Here is a 20207-nt window from a genome sequence, read left to right as displayed (position 1 = left end):
GGTTCTCATAGCGAAAATTGTAACATGAAATGATAGGTTTTATCTCATTTCAATTTGTTATCGTCTTTATTTATAATACATAATAAAGTGATATTAACTTGTTTCTTCTTTTATCGCTTATTATGTATTACGTTCTTTAATATTTTATTTTACTGATACACATATTTACAAACATTCTACTGTATTGGATACTAGCGTTAGAAATTACATATTAACCTAGATATCACATCTCAAACAAACAACCAACAACTTTAGTTCTCTATACGTAACATTCTAAGAATTTGTTTAAAACTTACATAAGTATACAATAACTATATGATATTAATATAACTCGTAATCTCAGTCGTATAAACAGTGATGTGATAAAGTAAAATACTCCGATAAGTTCGCAGAAAGGACTTATGGTGATTATAAATGGAAATTCAAAGTTGAACTAGAGTCAAGAGGCAATTCCGGAGTAGTTTTCGCTTTGACATTAATTCACCCAGCTATACGGGCCGTTTGTTTTTGAATAAACGTCTGAAATCTGAACTGTAACAGAGACGCTGATTATTATTAAACAATATTGAGTTTTGTTGATGTTATTTGTATTGCTTGAGAATTCATAGCCTGGATGAATTATTCAGCAATTGACTATGTGTTTATTTTCATGAGGTAAATGGCATTTATTTATTCACTCACCATACATTCTGATAAAATACGAGTACAAGCAATTTGTTAAACACTCAAAAAATTAATTAAGAAATAATTACACGCAGAATTAATTTAAATTTATGCATAAATCGTGTTAAATTGAACACGTATTAAATCAGGGAGAAGTAATTATTAAGGTAAAAATGCCACTGTTCAAGCGCAATAAGAAGATGTGCTCTTTGTCAGTTTTTTTTTTTTATTCAGTTTTAAAATAATGTGATTTTATGAAACATCAATTAATTTACCTACATACTGACACAATACACCTCGTGGCTTAGTGTGTGTGGTGATGGAAACTTTGTCATCTACTATATCGCATTTCGAATGATGGGCGGCGGTGGTTTGAATCTCTACCCTTTTATAAATTTCATAAACATAACCGAATATTTATAATTGATAATTTCATCACTTTCTTTTTGGAGGCTACATGAGCATAAACCGGGATAGTCTTATATTATATAAAGTATATGATCCACTGCCATATGTTTCAATATAAATGCTAATGATATAATACAGTATTGAAAAAGTCATGCCAAAATTTGATTCGATAGAAAAAATCCCAAATATAACACTTAGACTTTTGATGTAAGGATTAAAATACTAACATCATCATCATCATCATCAGCCATATATTGTTCCCACTGCTGGGACACAGGCCTCCTATGAGGGTTCAGGACATAATCCACCACGCTGGCCAAGTGCGGATTGGCAGATGTCACATGTCGTCGAAGTTTGAATTCTAGGACATGCCGGTTTCCTCACGATGTTTTCCTTCACCGTTTGAAGCAGTGGTGATGTTATCCACATGTGCAGATAAATTGAAAAATCAATTTATATCCTGCACGCTCGCCCCGGTCTCGAACCTCGACTTATCGATTTTGAAGTCCGAGGTTCTCACCACTGAGCCACCACGGCTTTTAAAATACTAACAACGGATACATATACGGGTTATATACGGGAAATCATTTTGTTTTTGCCAAATTGTTCTTCAAGCAACATAGAAATTTAATAGGGCTGACTGTATTAAATTACATTGAAAGATTGGTACTAACCAAAGAAAATCCCTTATGAACCACTACCACCCTATTAGTCGGTCTAATGATATTCAAATGAACTGGAGATATGCAGGGAAAACTTCAAACTAAAGTTTTATCAACATTATCAAAAAAACAGAAATAATGAACTTTGAAATTAACTTTTTAATCAAATATGTCATCATTAGAAATAGAAATCTTTTAACTACTCTAACTGCATATTAACTCACGTAATACGTTAGTCATCCGCTGATCATATTTAACACATTATTGAAACGAGAGAAATGAATGTATAAAAATATACAAAATGGGAAATAGACTCAAATACCGCCATTGGCAGTCCTTTTCATTTGTCGCATGTAGCTAAAAACAAACCTTTTAGCAAATCACCCTTGCACCATAACCTGAATAAAATATTCGTACTGAAATGGACGACTTTAAAAGGGTTGTAGGTATTCTGCTTTTTGTAATTAGCATACCGCTGATGAAACCTTTTTCTTTTCGATTTACAAGGGACCGCTGTGATTAATTCTATATACTTTCATCAAGGCTCGCAAAGGGTCATGAGATAAAATTAAATTGAGGAAATATGTGTTTCACGTTTAATAATGTGATCATTTTTGCCTTGAACTTCTGCAGCCCACCTATTTCGCATTGCTTTTTTTATATATGTTTACATATACATTGTGGATTAGGTTAAATTCCAAGAAAATTGGGAATTTTGATTGTCTTGAAATGTCATAACTTTTATATGATATAATATATAAATATATGAAAGCAGGACGAGGAAAGGAACAAGAAGTGTAAATATATTAGTTACACCGATCCTAAGTAATTGCAATCCCCATTTCATTTCTCTCATTTACCGTCAGGCTAGAGTACAAGCGATAGCCCTCAAACCGCATCCATTTGGTGATTAAGTTCAGCATCTACTATGAAGATACATGACTCATAAGAGATTTTCAGCCTTTTGCGACCTACATTCACTTATAGCAATCCATTTTTACGTATATAATTTGCCGATTTTCCCATGCAATGTAATTAATCTAAGCCTTATTCTGTCTGTACTAAAAACCAAATGGCATATCGGCGAGCTCTAATTTATTATTGAAATAATTAATTAAGAAATTTATTTAAAAAAGAATTAAAACATGTTGTGATCGTAATGTAATGATTAGGTAACGTGGTTTAAAAACTTCTTAGAAATTACGTATATACAGATTCGCTAAGAATGACGCAGTATTGTTAAACACAACACTGCACTATTTATTGGAAATTGTATGAATTCACAACGAAAGGATTACATGATACAGATTAAATTCGAATCGCAGGTAAATACTCGTAATATAAAAAAACTGTTAATAGCGTTCACTTGTCCAACGTCAACATCGTTTCAATTCCCTGACTTGAGCACCTCACACAAATGTGCATTAAAATAGACTTTACCACATTTGGATCAGACTGTATTTTTAAATAGAGATTACATAATCCTTGCACAATTAAGGAACTCTCAATACCCATTAAGTGTAAAATAATAATAAAGCAAAAGCTTGGCAATAAGTATAATTAAACACATTAAGAACCTTCATATCCTTTTATTCTCTACATCTCATATTTTTTATCATTTTCAAGGTATATTAATAGCTTCATATTCAACTGGCTATTGTACTCCGAAAATAACCAGAATTTTACGTAAGTACGATAATATGAGTCCAACGTTTTCGTATGAATCGCGATGTATTGCAATGGCGTTTAATTATCGACGTGGTAATCCCAATCCGCACGGTAAGTCACCGTAACAACGAAATCAAATTGTAACCGAATGCATTGACCGCAACGTGCAGTGGAGGCGCGATGTATTTGGGCCATCGCCTATTTAAACTTTTTATGCACATTTACATATATGGACTAACAACTATTTTGTTTTTTTTTTATATTAGGGTAAATAAGCAAGCGTTAGATGATTACATCGCCCATATAAAATGCTGATGGGATGTAAGTGTAGTTCTTCAACTTTTTGGTTTTCTTCACCGTTTTGAGTCGTAGTAATATAAATATTTTATTAGGCTACCGACTAAAATTCGTTTTTTATTTGTGGGATCATGTGTACAATACTGTAACCCCCTCGAATGCAAGAAGATTTTTTTTTACTGTCACCGTCCACAATGGAGCTGCTGAGTCGCCTGATGGTAAGCGCAACCACCGCCCATGAACATTTCGAGAGGCATAAAATCGATTGCAGACGTTACTATAAACGTTAAGACGTAAAAACATATAACTAGGTATTTAATTTTATAACAGAAAATGGATCAGACACTTATCCATAATGAAATTAATTCATAACCTAAAAAGTACCTTGGTACTATCTTCATTACAGTTGTCCTCAATTCGGTACAAAGTTATCAAAGTTTGATAAGAATTCAAGGAATCTTTAGTAGAATTTTATTTCAGTTAATTATATAAGTAATCAAAGATCATATTTCTGAATGAATTTATATCGTACTACGTAAATATTAGTATCTACCTTCACCTAGGTAGCACAGTATTTAAGGTCCAGGTCCAGACGTGCGAGATTTTTTTTTTACTATTTATTTGCACTCTTTCGCGTGGACCCTTATCTGCGCTTCGCGGTTTCATTCACAAAAGAAGCCGCGGGCAAAAGCAAGTTGCTTTATTCTGGTAAGCACATAAGTTACGTCACTTCTAAGTATCATAAAAATCCGTTACAAACTTTCGGATATATATTATTAGTAGGATTAACTCCTCTTTCGGTGAGGGAGGAGAAATTTGTGAGCATGCTGAACATGATCAAATATTTGAAGACAAGTAACGTCTGCTCACCGAACTTGGTTACCGTACTAGAGGACTAACTACGTCCTGACAGATTCCGTCAACGATTCAGATTCAGGGTCTGTCGATAAATGTTTCAGGACCAAATTAAATTGTAGAATTGTTTCTAAACTCAGTAAACAAATAACAATTTAATGATAATCATGTTATTGATATGTTCTTATATATATTTGGAAATAAATAGGTAGATATGACTAAATGTACATAATTTCGTTAGATAGCACTTCAATAATAAACATTACCTACCTCCAAGAAGTTTTAAGTCAATTGATAATTAAATTATGGCTATTCTCGTGATCATAAAGCAGTAAGTAATCTTTATTTCTAAAGTTTTAAGTGCCAATTTGTATAAACAGCAGCTATGGCAATGCGGGTGAAAAAACACTCGCAATGGGCCGGGCGCAGTCTTTGTTCTTCTAATCCCGACTTTTCTTTCAGGCGGCGTTCAGTCAGCTCTTAAATTAAGAATTTATTTCACAACTTCATACTTTTCTGCTCCTCTTTGTGCTGCATACAATGAAAATTATTATCAATTGGAAAACTTTCTCTCCACAATTTCCAGAAAGTATTGTTTTTTGTTTTATAAATACGAAACGTACATTTTACCTTACTTACCTATACTATATCAAATATTGTATTAAAAAATAATTAATTATAGCAAACGTCAACCTTCGAAATTTTTTTTACAATTGGTAGTCGAGTGAATAATTCAGAACTATAATTCTGGTTGATGTATATCTATGTTATTGTGAATCCGATATTAGAGGTAGGCTTAATTCAGTAAAACGCACTTGAACTGCAGCATCGCGACAATTTATAAGTACTGTTTATACAGTCAGTTATGGTTCAGCAGGTTTCGAGTAAGACTGTGACGAAGTGGAGGTTATATATTACTCAATAATTATTCACAAAGACAATTAACTTTTCTTCGTCTACAGACATTTCGACAAAATGTTGGTTTACGTTAAAAATTTATAATGACAGTGATTCATGAAATGTCGCGCTGATAGCCATACCGCCCTAGCAAATAAATAAATATCTCACCACCAGAACATGATACAGACTACATACTTTTAAAAAATATATAGAAATCAGTTAGGTGTTATAAAAGTTAACGTAAGCAAGAACACAATACAATCTGACATTAAATCTTAAAATTTGACTTTGAGGTTAAATTGGGATCGTTGTAAAACACGACGTGGCACAATTTTCCGCACTTAATATGTTGTTTAAAGTTGTCCCTGGTAACAACAATACGTCGGAATGTCGGCGATATAATCTAACAACACCGACGTGGTACGGGAAAGTTTTAAGTGCGAAAAGTCTTAGAAGTTAATGTGTTGAATGAATCTAGAAAGCCGCGTAATGCAAAAGTTGTGATTTGATTTGCAATAGCAACCACTACCGTCTTACATTTAGAGAAACAAGTTTTTGGATTTTTCATTTTCATGCTTATTGCAAAAGTTAAAAACTTATAAATTGTGTATAGTTCAAATATTTTATAAAATGTGAAAGTTTAAAACTGAAGTAAAATTAGTTAATAATTATAATAAGTGGGTATAAAATTGTAGTAGTTAAAGTTAGACTTTTCGTATAAAATATCACGCAGCTTTAAACTACCTATTATACTTGAATTAATATATTTACAAGTCAATTTATAGCTATATTATATTTTCTTCATCTATTTTCAGTGTTAAACCTTCATAGTTCAAACTTCAAACTAAAATGAGATTTCAAGATAGTTTGAAATGTTGCCAGATATCTGTTTCGATTGTATGCAATAACGTAGCACGTTAATGGATTGCGCATAGCACAACTGATACGATCTAGAACCTAGATGCTGACACGTACTATATGAACTACCTACATTCTACACATCTAAGGATAGACTATTGTAGGTACGATAATACTAGCTTTTATGGACTTTTTTTTCGTTTTTTGTTTAGAAAATACTAAAATTATAACTCATACTTGGCAAATAGATTGCTTATTTATTAGAAGATAATGGTACGTTACATACAGCTACATTTAGATCGCTTAAACAATTTGTATCTTATAGTATTTGTGTAATTTGTAAATACAATAGACATTAAGTATATTTACTTTCCTTGGGTCTTTGATAAACAAAATATTTTTTACTACGTCATGAATATCTTGATTTTAATGAATACTTAATTTTGAGTCAATAAGCATATTCTGTGTATTTTCCCTTGCTTACATTTCTAACGAGAAATTATAAATAGCGTCCTACCTTATAATATTTGCTTGAAAATATCTATCTGTGAACAAGAAATGAAAAGGGCTGTTCTTTATTCTCCATCTCCCTTGAAGCTGATGGGTGTACTTAGTTCGCTATTTGACGTAAATCCAATATTCATACCTGATTATCCTGATAACTTGATACACGTAGCTGTGCTTGGAATACAAATGCCTAGCTACGAACCGGTGAATTTTACTAAGATATCACGTTCGCACCTTTAATTAATAAAGGAGGCCGACGCTCTTCGGTATATGTGAATTTTACACTAAACTGACGATAATCTTAATATTCAAAGCGTCGGGTATATGTTGAGAATGTTAAACTCTATTCCTACCCAAGTTTTGCTTAAATATACGAATATATATTAGTTTGTTATAACTTGTAATAGAAAGAATAGTTGGAAATTTATGCAGCTGAGAAAACACTTCTTTGCTGTGCTATTCTTAGTAAATAGGTACCTATAGAAAACAAACTTGCATTTTAAACGATTTTTTAAATTAACCACATTCTCTAAGGAAATCCCACTTGACAGCATTGATCTGTGCAATACCTGTAAAAAAGTTAATGGAGTAAAAACCTCATTAAGAAATCCCGCTAGAACCCGATCGAGCTAGGTAATTTCTTTTTATTGTTATTCGACATAAAAGCCACATTATCTTGTTCTATAATCTAAACGATGCAACTACGAATCTAAAATGCATTTTATTTAGATACCTATTCACTAAGTGTGCTAATTAGCATAGTCCTATATTTCTTATACCTGTTTTAAATATCTATAACTAAAACCTAATTAGAACCCACATTGTATGATCTCTATTTAGAATTAGTTATAGAAATGTAACAGTTTTCTAAAATGTTTTCTGTACACAGAAAATGTGTATATTATAATATTTTCTACGAATTAATTTTGAAGGGGATACAGTAGCCGGAACTTCAATTTTTAATATTTGACTACTCGTCTTTGTGTCTATCTTGGCTACAAAGCTTTATATTATCTGTACAGAAACTATTGTTTGCATTGTAATGAAACCCCTTTTATTTGAATTCATGCTTAGAAGTTGTTTATTTGGCATTTGGTGCCGAATTTAAACACGGTCAAGGTTATCGTGTAAAAGGGAATAATAAACATTATTTAGTTAGCTTTAACTTGTAGTCGGATAAATGAATGCAATAAATGTTTTATGTAGTTCATAATATTAAAAAAACGGAGATTACGAAAGAAAAAATAACTATTTCGAAGTTATGCCCGGGTATAAGCTTCTTTATACATAAAAAAACACTCATTACATTAATAATCAAGCTTTTTTTAAATATTACCAAAAAAGATAATGTTGCTATTTAGTCGAAGATATGCATGTATGTTAGATTTTTTTTTATATAGAGTAATCTAATAAAATAGTTTTATTTATTTCGATATTTGAACAGTAATAATTTTGTGTATAAATTTCATCATAATTTAATAATATTGTGTTCAACTAACAATAAATATTATTGTTGCCCAACGAAAAATACGAGTGAGCGTATTTTGCACATTTTGTTGCCATGTGAAGCATACAAAATGAATGATCGATGCCATAACCAATGTGACTTAAAATTATAAGATGCCTACCCGCACCTTTAAAAAAATAATACAAAACTTCAATTTGAAATTCAATTCATTTCTTTTAATGCCTTAACAACACATATATTATACAGCAAACTATTTTGCAACCTTGACCACGCCGCTGCCGACGATTCCTCCACTGAATGCAACTCTCTTAATAGTTCCTTGTTCTGAGACACAATTTTCGTATGCGTCTTCAAAAACAGTCCCAAATACGCTTGACCCAGCTCGAAATCCTTATTACTTTTCAAAATTATATCAATCATACTGAGAAATTGTTTCATGACATCTATTGAACCACCAACTTCTGGAGACAGGCTTGATACTTCTGCCTCTATGGCCGCGGGGGACATTTCTTTTAGCTTCATAATGCACACTTCATAATCATTTTCACTTTCACATCCGTTTAGTTTCTTTGCGAATGGTGTTAATGTTGACAATGAATCTGGTATAAGAAACTTCTTGTTTGAGTTTTTGTCCTTTTCAAGATCAAACTCTAAGCCAAGACTTGGTATAGTCGGTAAGAAGAATGGAGCAGATTTAGGAACCGCTAGTGGTGTTTTTGGTGCATTTCTCTTTTTAACAATGTCTAGATTTAATAAATTAAGCCACCTTGAAGTAGACTCTCCCGAAAGGGTAAGCAGCTCACTGCTTATTTGTTCTGGTGATTTATATTCAACTTCTCCCAAGTCAATTGTTCCAATATCCTCTATGCTTGGTTTCTCAGGTGCTGTCGTTGGTAATTCTGAAATTATTATTTTATTGAAATAAATGCTGATAGTGCTTTCAAATTGAAACTATTCACAAGAATAAACAAATGAGAATTGATAACAACCAAATAAACTATATTTTGCTGGACTTATGCAACATATTCAGCAAGATTACCTTAACAGGAAGAGCACTAACTAGACCAACCAACATCAAAAATTATTTTATTATGTAATATGTAGGTTATCCCAGAGTACTATAGGCTTTATGTGTACCTCAAACTAAGTTTGGCCAGACCGCGAGTTGAAATACTGTGTGATGTGAAACGCGCTAAGCCTATTCCATCTACCATATAACCAATAGAGATGAAATGCTGTATCCCACCAGTGTTTCTTCACTTATCAAATGAAAATAAACAAGTAAAAAAACATAAAAACTCTTTTTTAATTTCTAGAATTTAGTTAATTCGATATCTAACATTTCCTCTCGACTAGTTATATGCTTGATGTGCTGTTTACATATCCCACATCTACATTATATAAATGAATTATAAATATACAATATACAAACACAAATGCCCACAACTGGACATGAGACTTCTAAGACTCATTCGCCTACACATATATCAACAAAATGTATGTTAAATGAAAATTATGAAATACTTACTCAATTTCGGAATATTTGCCTCTGTTCTCTCTATAGGCTTTAAGAAAATTCTTTCATACAAATGTTTGTTAGCCCAAAGAAAAATTCCCAATTCGCCTACATGAGTTGTCGCCAAGAAGTCGCCCGTAGGCGACATACTTAATGAAGTACACGGCTCTTCAACCTACAAAAATTATTTGAATAAAATTCAACCAATTTCCTAATTATTACAACATATAAAAGTACAGAAACAACATTTAAAATATCATAAACCGTAACAAGCTTGCTTCAATATTTAAACGTATAAATGACAATAACAGGTCCCAAAAATGTTATTTTACAATCTATAAATATAATAATATATTATAATAGTTAAAAAAAACTAAAAAACACGCTTTTATCATATTTTGCAAATTGAAAAATGGAATCATTTTATCAAATTAGTGTATTGTCATCGGTCCTCAATAAATCTACAAAGTTTGAACGAAATCTGGCCGTTTAAAGTGGGTCAAAATCGCGCCCAAAGAAGTCGGTTACAAACAAACATACAGGTGAAGCTAATAAAAAGCGTGTAAAAATGAAACCCGTTTTCCTTGGTCACGGCATCACGCATGAACGGCTGGACCGATTTCACCATTAGAAAGCTGCAATTACACTGAATGACGTAGGCTATAATATATGTACCACGGGTAAAACCGGGGCAAATAGCTAGTGTTCAATAAAAAAACAATATTCAACGAATGAACTCACCGAAAATATATCAACTAATTTTCCGCTAGGTATATCCCAAGTACATACAGTCGAGTCCATTGAAGCACTCACAAGCCATCTGAAAATTATATTATTGTTAAAGTTTCAATAAAACATTCAGTAATGACTAAAATCTGTCTGTAAAGGTCTAAAAAGTAAATTAACGGAGACGCGTGTGTCGGTATTTTAGCGGCACGTCTCATCACACGCGTAAACACAAACTTATAGCAATACTGGCTGGCCTGGCAAAGCTGTTCTGCCGTACTCTTATGATCTAGGAGTATAAAAAATAGATGTTGATCGATTCTCAGACCAACATGATACGTATACAAAATGTTATCGATCTTATCGAGAATCGGTCGAGCCGTTTCGGAGGAGTATGGGAACGAACGATATTGTTGAGAAGTTCATATTATATTAGATACAATGTCGTTAATAAAAAGAGTGGCGATGCAAAGCTCGCGGCGGGTATCGCTGCAGCGCACTCGGGATGCTAAGGCACAAACATTTTTTTTCTGGCTACATTTTTGAAGTGATATATTTTGAGAAATTTTGATATATTTTTTTTTTATGTCATAGCGGGCAACTGAGCTGGTGGTTCGCCTGATGGTAAACGATCACCACCGCCCATGAACATTCGCAAAGTGCCTCTGCGATTGCGCTGCCCGCTTTTAGTGGGTAAGGGAAAAGGAACGGATTCATGACAGGAAAGAAGGAATGGACTGGGAAGGTTGAGGAAAAGGAAATAGACCACCGGCTCCCCCACTCACCGTACGAAACACAGTGGCATGCCACTATTTCACGCCGGTTTTCTGTGGGGGTGTGGTACTTCCCCGGTGCGAGCTGGCCCAATTCGTGCCGAAGCGTGCTCGACTCCCACAATAGCGTGCTCGACTCCCACAATAAGCGATATCTTAAAGCGATATCTTCTCATGGGTGGGTAAACGGATGACATAACGCGTAATGCGTTAGTCAGTTCCCATTTTCTTACACATACGGTTAGATTAGTATATGTTACCACTTCTGTTGGGTGTACCATACACTTTTTTATAATAATGGATCTTTAATGACAATATTTGGGTGAGTTAAACATATTGAACTTTAATATATTTACCTGCTCTGAGAATCAAAGTCAATATCGTTAATTTTAGCAATATGTCCCTCAAACTTCCTAACAATGCTCATGGTATCTATATCAACCACAGTTATACTGAAGTCTTCATTTGCCAATGCTAGCAATCCACTTTCTCTGTGACACTTGGTGTGTGAGACCGAATCTTCTAACATTAACACATGGTATGGTGTTGTCGCTGCAAAAAATATAGCAATCAGATGTAATAGAAGCATAATCTATACTAATATTATAAAGCTGAAGAGTTTGTTTGTTTGATTGTTTGATTGTTTGTTTGTTTGTTTGAACGCGCTAATCTCAGGAACTACTGGTGCGATTTGAAAAATTCTTTCAGTGTTAGATAGCCCATTTATTGAGGAACGCTATAGGCTATATATGTACCACGGGCGAAGCCGGGGCGGACCGCTAGTTTAATATATATTACATATTGTTCAATTAATATGATCCTAGCAATTTCCTTTTACCCATACATATTTTTAACTAGAAAAATTACAACTTTTAATACATTTGTTCTATAAACACTTACTTGATTTAAAATACCAAAACTTAAGTTTATCATCAGCGCCCACTGTTATGACTCTCTGATTGCAAATGTCAGTTTCTACTCCTCTAACTCCTCCTTTATGTGCAATTTTTTTCTCATTACCATAATGGCCCCTATAAATACCAGACTGCATGTTAAATTTGTGTACCTCTCCATTGCTGTAACCTAGAAATATTAATGCTATTAATGCCTATATTCTTAACATAATAATGTTTATTTTATGCATAAAATATTATTTAATGATTGTACAAAGTAAATGTAGTGGTAGCAGTACACTTCTACTACATTATGTTAAAAATGAAAGTTATTAAAATCGCCATGATTTTTATAACTTTAATTGTTTAGGTAAAAGCAAGCTAACACACATTCTCAAGTAAACAAAATGATTATTTAATGTTATAATTTCAAATTATTGTAGACCAAATCTATCTAAAAAAGCATAAAATACAAAATTTGTACAATGAACTTACCAATGATTACAAAATTTCCACAATGTGTGACTGTAAGAGATGTTGCTTGCACACCTTTTACTAACTCTGGTGGTAACAGTTTGTGCTTCCCTTGACGCATCTTATTATAGGACCATGTTGTTACCAGCCGCATGTGTCTGTGCAGTGAAGCAATACTGTCCCATTGTTTATCTCGCTGCATACACGAACTAAGATTTGATATTGGTGCTAGTATTTTAGTGTCCACTTCTAATCTCTCTGTAAATGTGAAAATTACATGCATTTATATTTTGTCCATTAAATAACTTTTGTAACTAATTTTATTATGATTAGTTGTAAAAGTGTAATTATTAAGCTATGGATTTAGATAACCAAGCATGTAAATGATAAAAATTAAATATATTTTTTTCCAGATATTTCTCAAATTAATTTCAATCAAGTTCAATAAGTGCCTTTACAATATTTAAAATAGGGTAACTTTTAACAAGTACAACTGCATGCTGAATCTGATGTTTTTATTGTATTTATTATAATATATTTACTTTTCCTCTTAGAGCTATTTCTATTGTATGATGCTTTTCCCAAGTTTTTGTTGAATGTTTCTGTAACAGTATTCATAATGTGTAGAGAACTGTCTTCTCCTGCTGCCAAAAGATTCTCTCCAGAGGGCTCACAATATCTCACTAAATGGGGAGGCTTTGCATGACCTTCTCTGTAAGATATTAATAGCATTAGCTGTATAATTAAGACAGTGACAGAGAAAATAAATAAAATGAATTTATGATAACTTAGTATAAGGTCTTTAAAAAAAATTTTGGGTAATATTAAAAAATTAAAATGTAATTTAATAACCTTTTCTTCAAAAGCCTTGCTCCTCCATCAGGCATATCAAAAATCCACATTTTCAATGAGTTATCTTCTGAGTTTGTAATCATTAATGGTTCAGACATTAAACATTGTAGTCCTGCTATTTTTCCTGAATGAGCTGATTTTATTTGAGATACAACTGTCTTCTCTTCTAAATCCCACATCACAATGTGACCATATTTACTGCCTGTGACCATCATTGGTACGCCATCCATTCTAAATGATAGAGAACTAACTTTTCCCCAATCATGTTGAAATTCCATTACTGTTTCATCATATCTCAAGTTGTGTAAATATATCTTTCCATTATTTAATGCAATAGCAACAACATCAACTGCTGGCGCTGGTTCAATAACCACAACTGCAGATTTCCATTTATTGAATGTGTGAATTAATTTTGATGTTCGTATATTCCACAGCTGTAGCTCGCCTTGCTTGCTTCCAAGCAAGATCTTGTTGAGATAGGTAGGAGGATGACAAATTGTTGTCACTGAAAAATTCTCACCGAACTTCAATTCTAAGAACTCAGTTTCATCTTTTATGTCAAATAGTTTTAAAACATTTTCTCTGTCTATTGAAATCAAGTGAACACCGAATGGTAACAACAAGTGAATATCAGCGTTATGGCCTTTGTAAACATGCTTGAGTTCACAGCCTCGTCGCCATGCATAAATGTTATTTCCGCTGGCTGTATACACATGAAAACCATCACCACTCATACATGTTATAGGTCCTGGATGTTCACCACTAACACTTAGCAAACGAAATTTGTTACATCCATAAGTATGAAACCACCTCCCAACACTTGTACATAACAATGTTTCTCCTCTTCTTTTTATAAATCTAGCAACAAATGGAACATGTGTGCTAACATAACCTAAAACTCTTGCACCGGCGAATATTTGACTGCTTGATTTTTCTTCTGTCATCGTTAACGTCGAGGAGACTCTTTCATATTTTTATTAACGAACCAACAAACAATTTTAAATGATAAATAAATGGTTAAATACTTTTCGTAAATAACCATCCACTGATACGCGTGTTATTGACACTAGTAAGTGACAAATTGACAATTGACAATTGACATCGCATTACAAGAAGCAAGAGAAGCAGAAATTACATTGGTCTATTTCCTAACTGTCAATTGACAAATGACTGATGAAAGACTGATGACTGATGAAAGAAGTCTTGCGGCGAAAGTTGTGACCTAAAGATCAATGGTAACCTTTCACACATAAAAATAAGTTAATCGCTAAACAACTTTGTCATGCATTTAAAAATCCGACATAAAAAGAAATGTCATAGGTATGTTACATGGATAAAGTTATGCTTCTCGAGCACTAATATTTTAAAGACTTGGCAATCGCAATAAACAATCTGATTAAATTTTATATGAATTATTTGTCTTCTTTTTTTTTTATGTTACAGTCGGCAATGGAGCTGGTGGGACGCCTGATGATAAACGCTACCACCGCCCATAAACATTTGCAGAGGCGTAAAGTCGATTACAAACCTTACGCCTCTACAAATGGATTGCCGACTTTAAATTGGGAAGGAATTAAGAAAGGATTGGCGAGAGGAATAAAGGAAAGGACTGGGAAGGGGTGGGAAAAGGATATGGGCCTCCGGCTCCCCCACTCACCGAACGAAACACAGCAGAATGCTATTTCACGCCGGTCTTCTGTGGGGTGTGGTATTTCCCCGGTGCGAGCTGGCCCAATTCGTGCCGAAGCGTGCTCGACTACCACATATAAATACCACTTCATGTGATCGCTGAGTTATTTATTTAAAATACAAAAGATTTTAAATAGATTTTGATAATGGCAGCCATATTATTACTGTTAGGTTAGGTTAGCTTGGTAATTAGGTACTTTACTCCCTAAGACAGAAGGCCCTGAATCGTACTTAGGGATTTCAGGGACAGAATGATATTATTGCATTCTGTTTCTGGTATCGTGTGTTGCCACAAAAGAAAAAGAAAAAAGATTGTCTCTTACTGACTGTTATCAGCTGTCAGTCGTAAATGACATTTCCCAGATTTGTCGTGTTTGGGTTGCGTGCGTGCATTTTTCATTTGTAAACTAATATTTGAATTTAGGCTTTAGGGAATTGATCTAGTGAGTATACAAGGCAAGGTTAAAATTGTAGGTGCCAGTTGCTGTTTTTGTCAAAAATGGAAACAATATTAGAACAACAACGAAGTTATCATGAAGAAAGGGAGCGGACGATGGATGCTATGGTTAAAGAGATTTTGCACAAGAAAACCGGAGTAAGTATTATTACTTCTTATTTACGTGATTATTCAAAAACATCTATAACTAGCTTCCCGCCCGCGGCTTTGCCCGCATAGTCGCAGGAACCATTTCTTCGCGTGTTTCTGATACAGTGGGATTTCCGGGATAAAAACTACCTATGTCCGTATCCTGGTTCTAACTCTCTACAAATTTTCAGTCAAATCGGTTAATCCGTTCTTAATTAAGTTATAAATAGTGTTACTAACCACTTTCTTTTATACATATAGATAAGCAAAGATATCACTAACAAGTTCATAAACAATTTTGTATTTTTACAATTTCAGCACAGAGAAACAATTAACAGTGATCATAGATTGAAAAATTTACATGATGTAAGTATTAATAAATAACAAACATTGTAATGCTATGATTTATATAAATTTTTGCAATTTACATTAATCTTCAATTCTAGAGATACATTGAATCTTCCATAAGGCTAAAAGAACTATATGAAGATAAAGATGGTTTAAGAAAAGAAGAAATTGCTGCACTATCAGGACCTAATGAATTTTCAGAATTCTATGCAAGACTCAAACAGATAAAGGAGTTTCATCGTAAACATCCCAATGAGGTATAATATTCCCACTTAACCCACTTGTCAGTATTTTTAATTAAATTACATATTAAAAAAAAAACAATCTGTCAATGTAAATCATATTTACATATTTTATGAATCAAATTTGTTTATTTTTTTACAGATTTGTGTTCCTATGTCTGTAGAGTTTGAAGAAATGGCAAAAATAAGAGAAAATCCTTCTGAAGACTACACAAGTAAATATTAAAATTATGCTTATATTGTCCATAATAAATATATCAAACAGTTATCTGATAATTTCAACAATTTATTTCAGCTCCTGTAGAATTCACAGATGAGGAGGGTTACGGGAAATATTTAGATTTACATGAATGTTATGATAAATATATAAATTTGAAGGGAATTGAGGTAAATATCATAATCACTTAAAATCATTTCTATCTGTGGATACAAATTTATATAAGGTTTTTTTTCATTTCAGAAAGTTGACTATATAACATATCTGAGTATCTTTGATCATCTCTTTGATATACCAAGAGAGCGCAAGAACAGTGAATACAGAAATTACATCCGTGCTCTCCTCACATACTTGAAAGACTTTGTGAGCCGAGTTAAGCCTCTGCTTGATCAGGCTCAAGAGATGGCAGCTGCTCATCAAGATTTTATTAAACAGTGGGAAGCTGGATCCTTTCCTGGTTGGCCTGTATGTATTTTATAGATTATTTTTGTATGGTTCTTGGAGGTGAAAAGAATTATGTAAAATTAATGTATTTCTTGCAATTTGTATAATTAATGCTATTATAAGAACATATTTTTTTGCATATTTAGCAGCATAAATAGCTCCTCTGAAGTTAAAATGAATGCACTATACTGAAAACATCGACAAATGACTATTCTAAATTACTAAAACTGCAATGAGTGATTTTTATTAATAAACAGATTCATTAAATGTACAATTAATTGGGTTACATTACATTTTTTACAAATTGGGTTTTATACATACATATGATTTTATTATTTTAACAGAACAGAATAATTTGTTATTATTATGATTGGTTACTAGAAAGAAACAGGCGGTGCTCTGACAAATGTTGGTGCTCATCTTGATCTATCTGCATTTTCATCCTGGGAGGAATTAGCATCTCTGGGACTTGATAGGTTGAAGTCTGCCCTGATGGCCCTAGGTTTGAAATGCGGGGGCACTTTGGAGGAAAGAGCACAAAGGTATATAATATACATATTAATTATATTAATAAAAAATACTATAGATTTAAATGTGTAATAAGTGTATATTTAAAAGTTGTTATATTAAAGTGTTGGATTTAAAATATTCTTTCAAATTATAAATGTTCTTGAAATATTTCTTATATAATGTACAGTTTTCAATCAATTAATCAAAATATATTCATTTTTATAATTCAATAATTTTTAGATTGTTCAGTACGAAAGGACAAACAGCACTAGATAAGTCATTGGTGGCTAAAAAAGGCGGAAATAAGGCAAAAGCTTCAACACAGCAAAGGCACAAAGACATTGGCGCCATTGAGGCACAAGTTTATAGGTAATTCCTACATAAGCTTAATTTGTTTATTAATCAACTATTGTGTTTTTTAAATTCCATTTTAATTTTTTCTCAAATCAAGGTACATGTACTCTTGCTATTTTTAATTTTATTCTAACGGAAAAACCATCGATTGCAGATTCGCAGGCATAGTGAGTAGTACGCGCGCAGCGACCATAGAGAACGTGACGCGTCGCGCGGCTCGCGCGGCCGGCGAGCGTAGGGACGAAAGCGACGACGAAAGCGACACCTCTGTGGCCGCAGACCTCGACTCGGATGATGATGAAGTGCCTTACAATCCTAAGAACCTGCCACTAGGGTGGGACGGCAAGGTGAGTTGGCTATATACACATGGAAGTTAAGAAAATTGAACCGCTTTTTTCTTTGCTAATATCGACTTAATATGGTAATATTGTGTGGAGTTTTTACAATAAAACCCATACCTTGATATTTTTAATGTCTGTAACACTGACCACACATTTACATTACCACTTTTCTACTCAATGTATTGTTACACTATTTAAACAAGTAGGCCATATTCTTAATATTAGCGGATATTAAATACCCTATAAGATTGTGTTATATTGTTCAGTATTAGTTATGTTTAAATTATATTATATTAATAAGTAGTCGCGGTGCCCCCGTCTCACCTGTGGTACATATCCTTTATTACTAAGTAAAAATGCAGCTTCCTAATAGTGAAAGAATTTTTGAAATCTTCAAATCAATCTTGTAGTTTTTGTGTGAAAACATTACAACATACATAAACACATGTTCCTCTTTGTAAGATTAGTCCATTTGTATTGTCACGTATTCTTTGGTTTAAACGTATATCTATTGTTCCGTTCATCCACATGATTATAGCTATATGTGACGTTTTTAATAGATCATAACATTATTTATATATAATTTTTTCTTTTTTTTTATGTCATAGTCGGCAATGGAGCTGGTGGGTCACCTGATGGTAAGCGCTACCACCGCCCATGAACATTTGAAGAGGCGTAAGGTCAATTGCAGACCTTTCGCCTCTACAAATGTATTGCCGACTTTAATTGGGAAGGGATTAGGAAAGGATTGATAAGAGGAATAAAGGAAAGGACTGGGAAGGGTAAGGAAAAGGATATGGGCCTCCGGCTCCCCCACTCACCGTACGAAACACAATAGCAAGCTATTATTTCACGCCGGTTTTCTGTGGGGGTGTGGTACTTCCCCGGTGCGAGCTGGCCCAATTCGTGCCGAAGCGTGCTCGACTTCCACAATAATAATCTCTGCATTATTATTTATGCAATGGTTCTATATAAAGTCCAAGAATATTCTCATTTCCTCCTAGAATACGCTTAATTAACTAATTATTGTGGTAATTATAATTTGTTATTATAAATAGGTACACAATAAGGAAATTGATGCAATTTATCGTTATTGTTACATATATCAGTTCTCTCGATGATAAAAGAACGATCTTAAGTTATTATCTTATTGTTTAAGATGAAAGTTCGTTACGATAACATATTGACTGCGAAATATCTACATCAATAAATCAAGGAATAGTAAATATTTCTAATTTATGTGTGTTGGAAAAGTATTGCCCAGACTTGATATCATTATGACATTTAAGGCGACTATATGAACTAAAACGCATGTTTTATTTTTATAATTCCTTACAATATATGATCCAATGCAGTCAGTTTTGCAGTAAAAATAAATATAAAAAATCATGATATCTATATGGATACATGCTAAAAATAAAAATGACACGCTAAAAATGTTGCTAAGTTTTTATTAGGGCACAAAGGAGGTTCTTATGGAGAGCAAAAACGTATGGGTGAAGCCAAAGCGGACCTCTAGTTTAAGGATTAAAACTATGCTAAAGCACGGGATCGTACACGGAGTCGTTCAGATTTATTATCAAATTATTAAAAAAAAATTTAATCATGAGGCGGGATTCGAACTCCAGTCTTTTTTTGCCAAACCGTAGCAACGCCTAGCCTCCCGGCCAACCGTGATCCCACTTCTGCAATCGAATTTCTTCTCCTCTTTCGGTTTCATGTGCATAAGGGGTACCTCACGCCATCTATTAAGATGATTAAGAACCATTTCAAGCAATATGAAACACTAGCTGCGCCCCGCGGTTTCACCCGCGTAACCCGTAGGAATATCGAGATAAAAAGTTATTCCAGTTGTTCAGCTATCTACCTACCAAATTCCATTGCAATCGGCTCAGTAGTTTTTGCGTGAAAGAGCAACAAACACACACACATCCTTACAAACTTTCGCATTTATAA

General features: G+C 33.4%; 2 protein-coding genes across 2 annotated transcripts in view; one reads left to right on the top strand and one right to left on the bottom strand.

The window, feature by feature from the left end:
- Positions 1-8472: 8472 nt before the first annotated feature.
- LOC119837615 (WD repeat-containing protein 36) lies at positions 8473-14600 on the bottom strand. The gene is made up of 8 exons (XM_038363293.1): positions 13521-14600; positions 13211-13380; positions 12690-12926; positions 12202-12384; positions 11658-11853; positions 10544-10622; positions 9815-9977; positions 8473-9185 (listed from the first exon to the last, which is right to left on the bottom strand). The coding sequence occupies exons 1-8, from the start codon at positions 14462-14464 to the stop codon at positions 8488-8490; spliced, it is 2670 nt and encodes an 889-aa protein (XP_038219221.1). The 5' UTR covers positions 14465-14600; the 3' UTR covers positions 8473-8487.
- Positions 14601-15556: 956 nt separating this feature from the next.
- LOC119838417 (splicing factor 3A subunit 3) overlaps positions 15557-20207 on the top strand; it is a 6656-nt gene continuing 2005 nt past the window's right edge. The window contains exons 1-9 of the mRNA XM_038364366.1: positions 15557-15804; positions 16114-16161; positions 16242-16400; positions 16528-16600; positions 16681-16772; positions 16846-17067; positions 17428-17588; positions 17797-17925; positions 18065-18257. Of these exons, the coding sequence (XP_038220294.1) occupies positions 15709-15804; positions 16114-16161; positions 16242-16400; positions 16528-16600; positions 16681-16772; positions 16846-17067; positions 17428-17588; positions 17797-17925; positions 18065-18257 (1173 nt within the window). The 5' untranslated portion in view covers positions 15557-15708. The remainder of the gene's footprint in view (positions 15805-16113; positions 16162-16241; positions 16401-16527; positions 16601-16680; positions 16773-16845; positions 17068-17427; positions 17589-17796; positions 17926-18064; positions 18258-20207) is intronic.

Source organism: Zerene cesonia, chromosome 3 (assembly GCF_012273895.1).
Source record: "Zerene cesonia ecotype Mississippi chromosome 3, Zerene_cesonia_1.1, whole genome shotgun sequence".
Taxonomy (NCBI): Eukaryota; Metazoa; Arthropoda; class Insecta; order Lepidoptera; family Pieridae; genus Zerene; species Zerene cesonia.
This window is presented reverse-complemented; position numbering and strand designations above follow the sequence as displayed.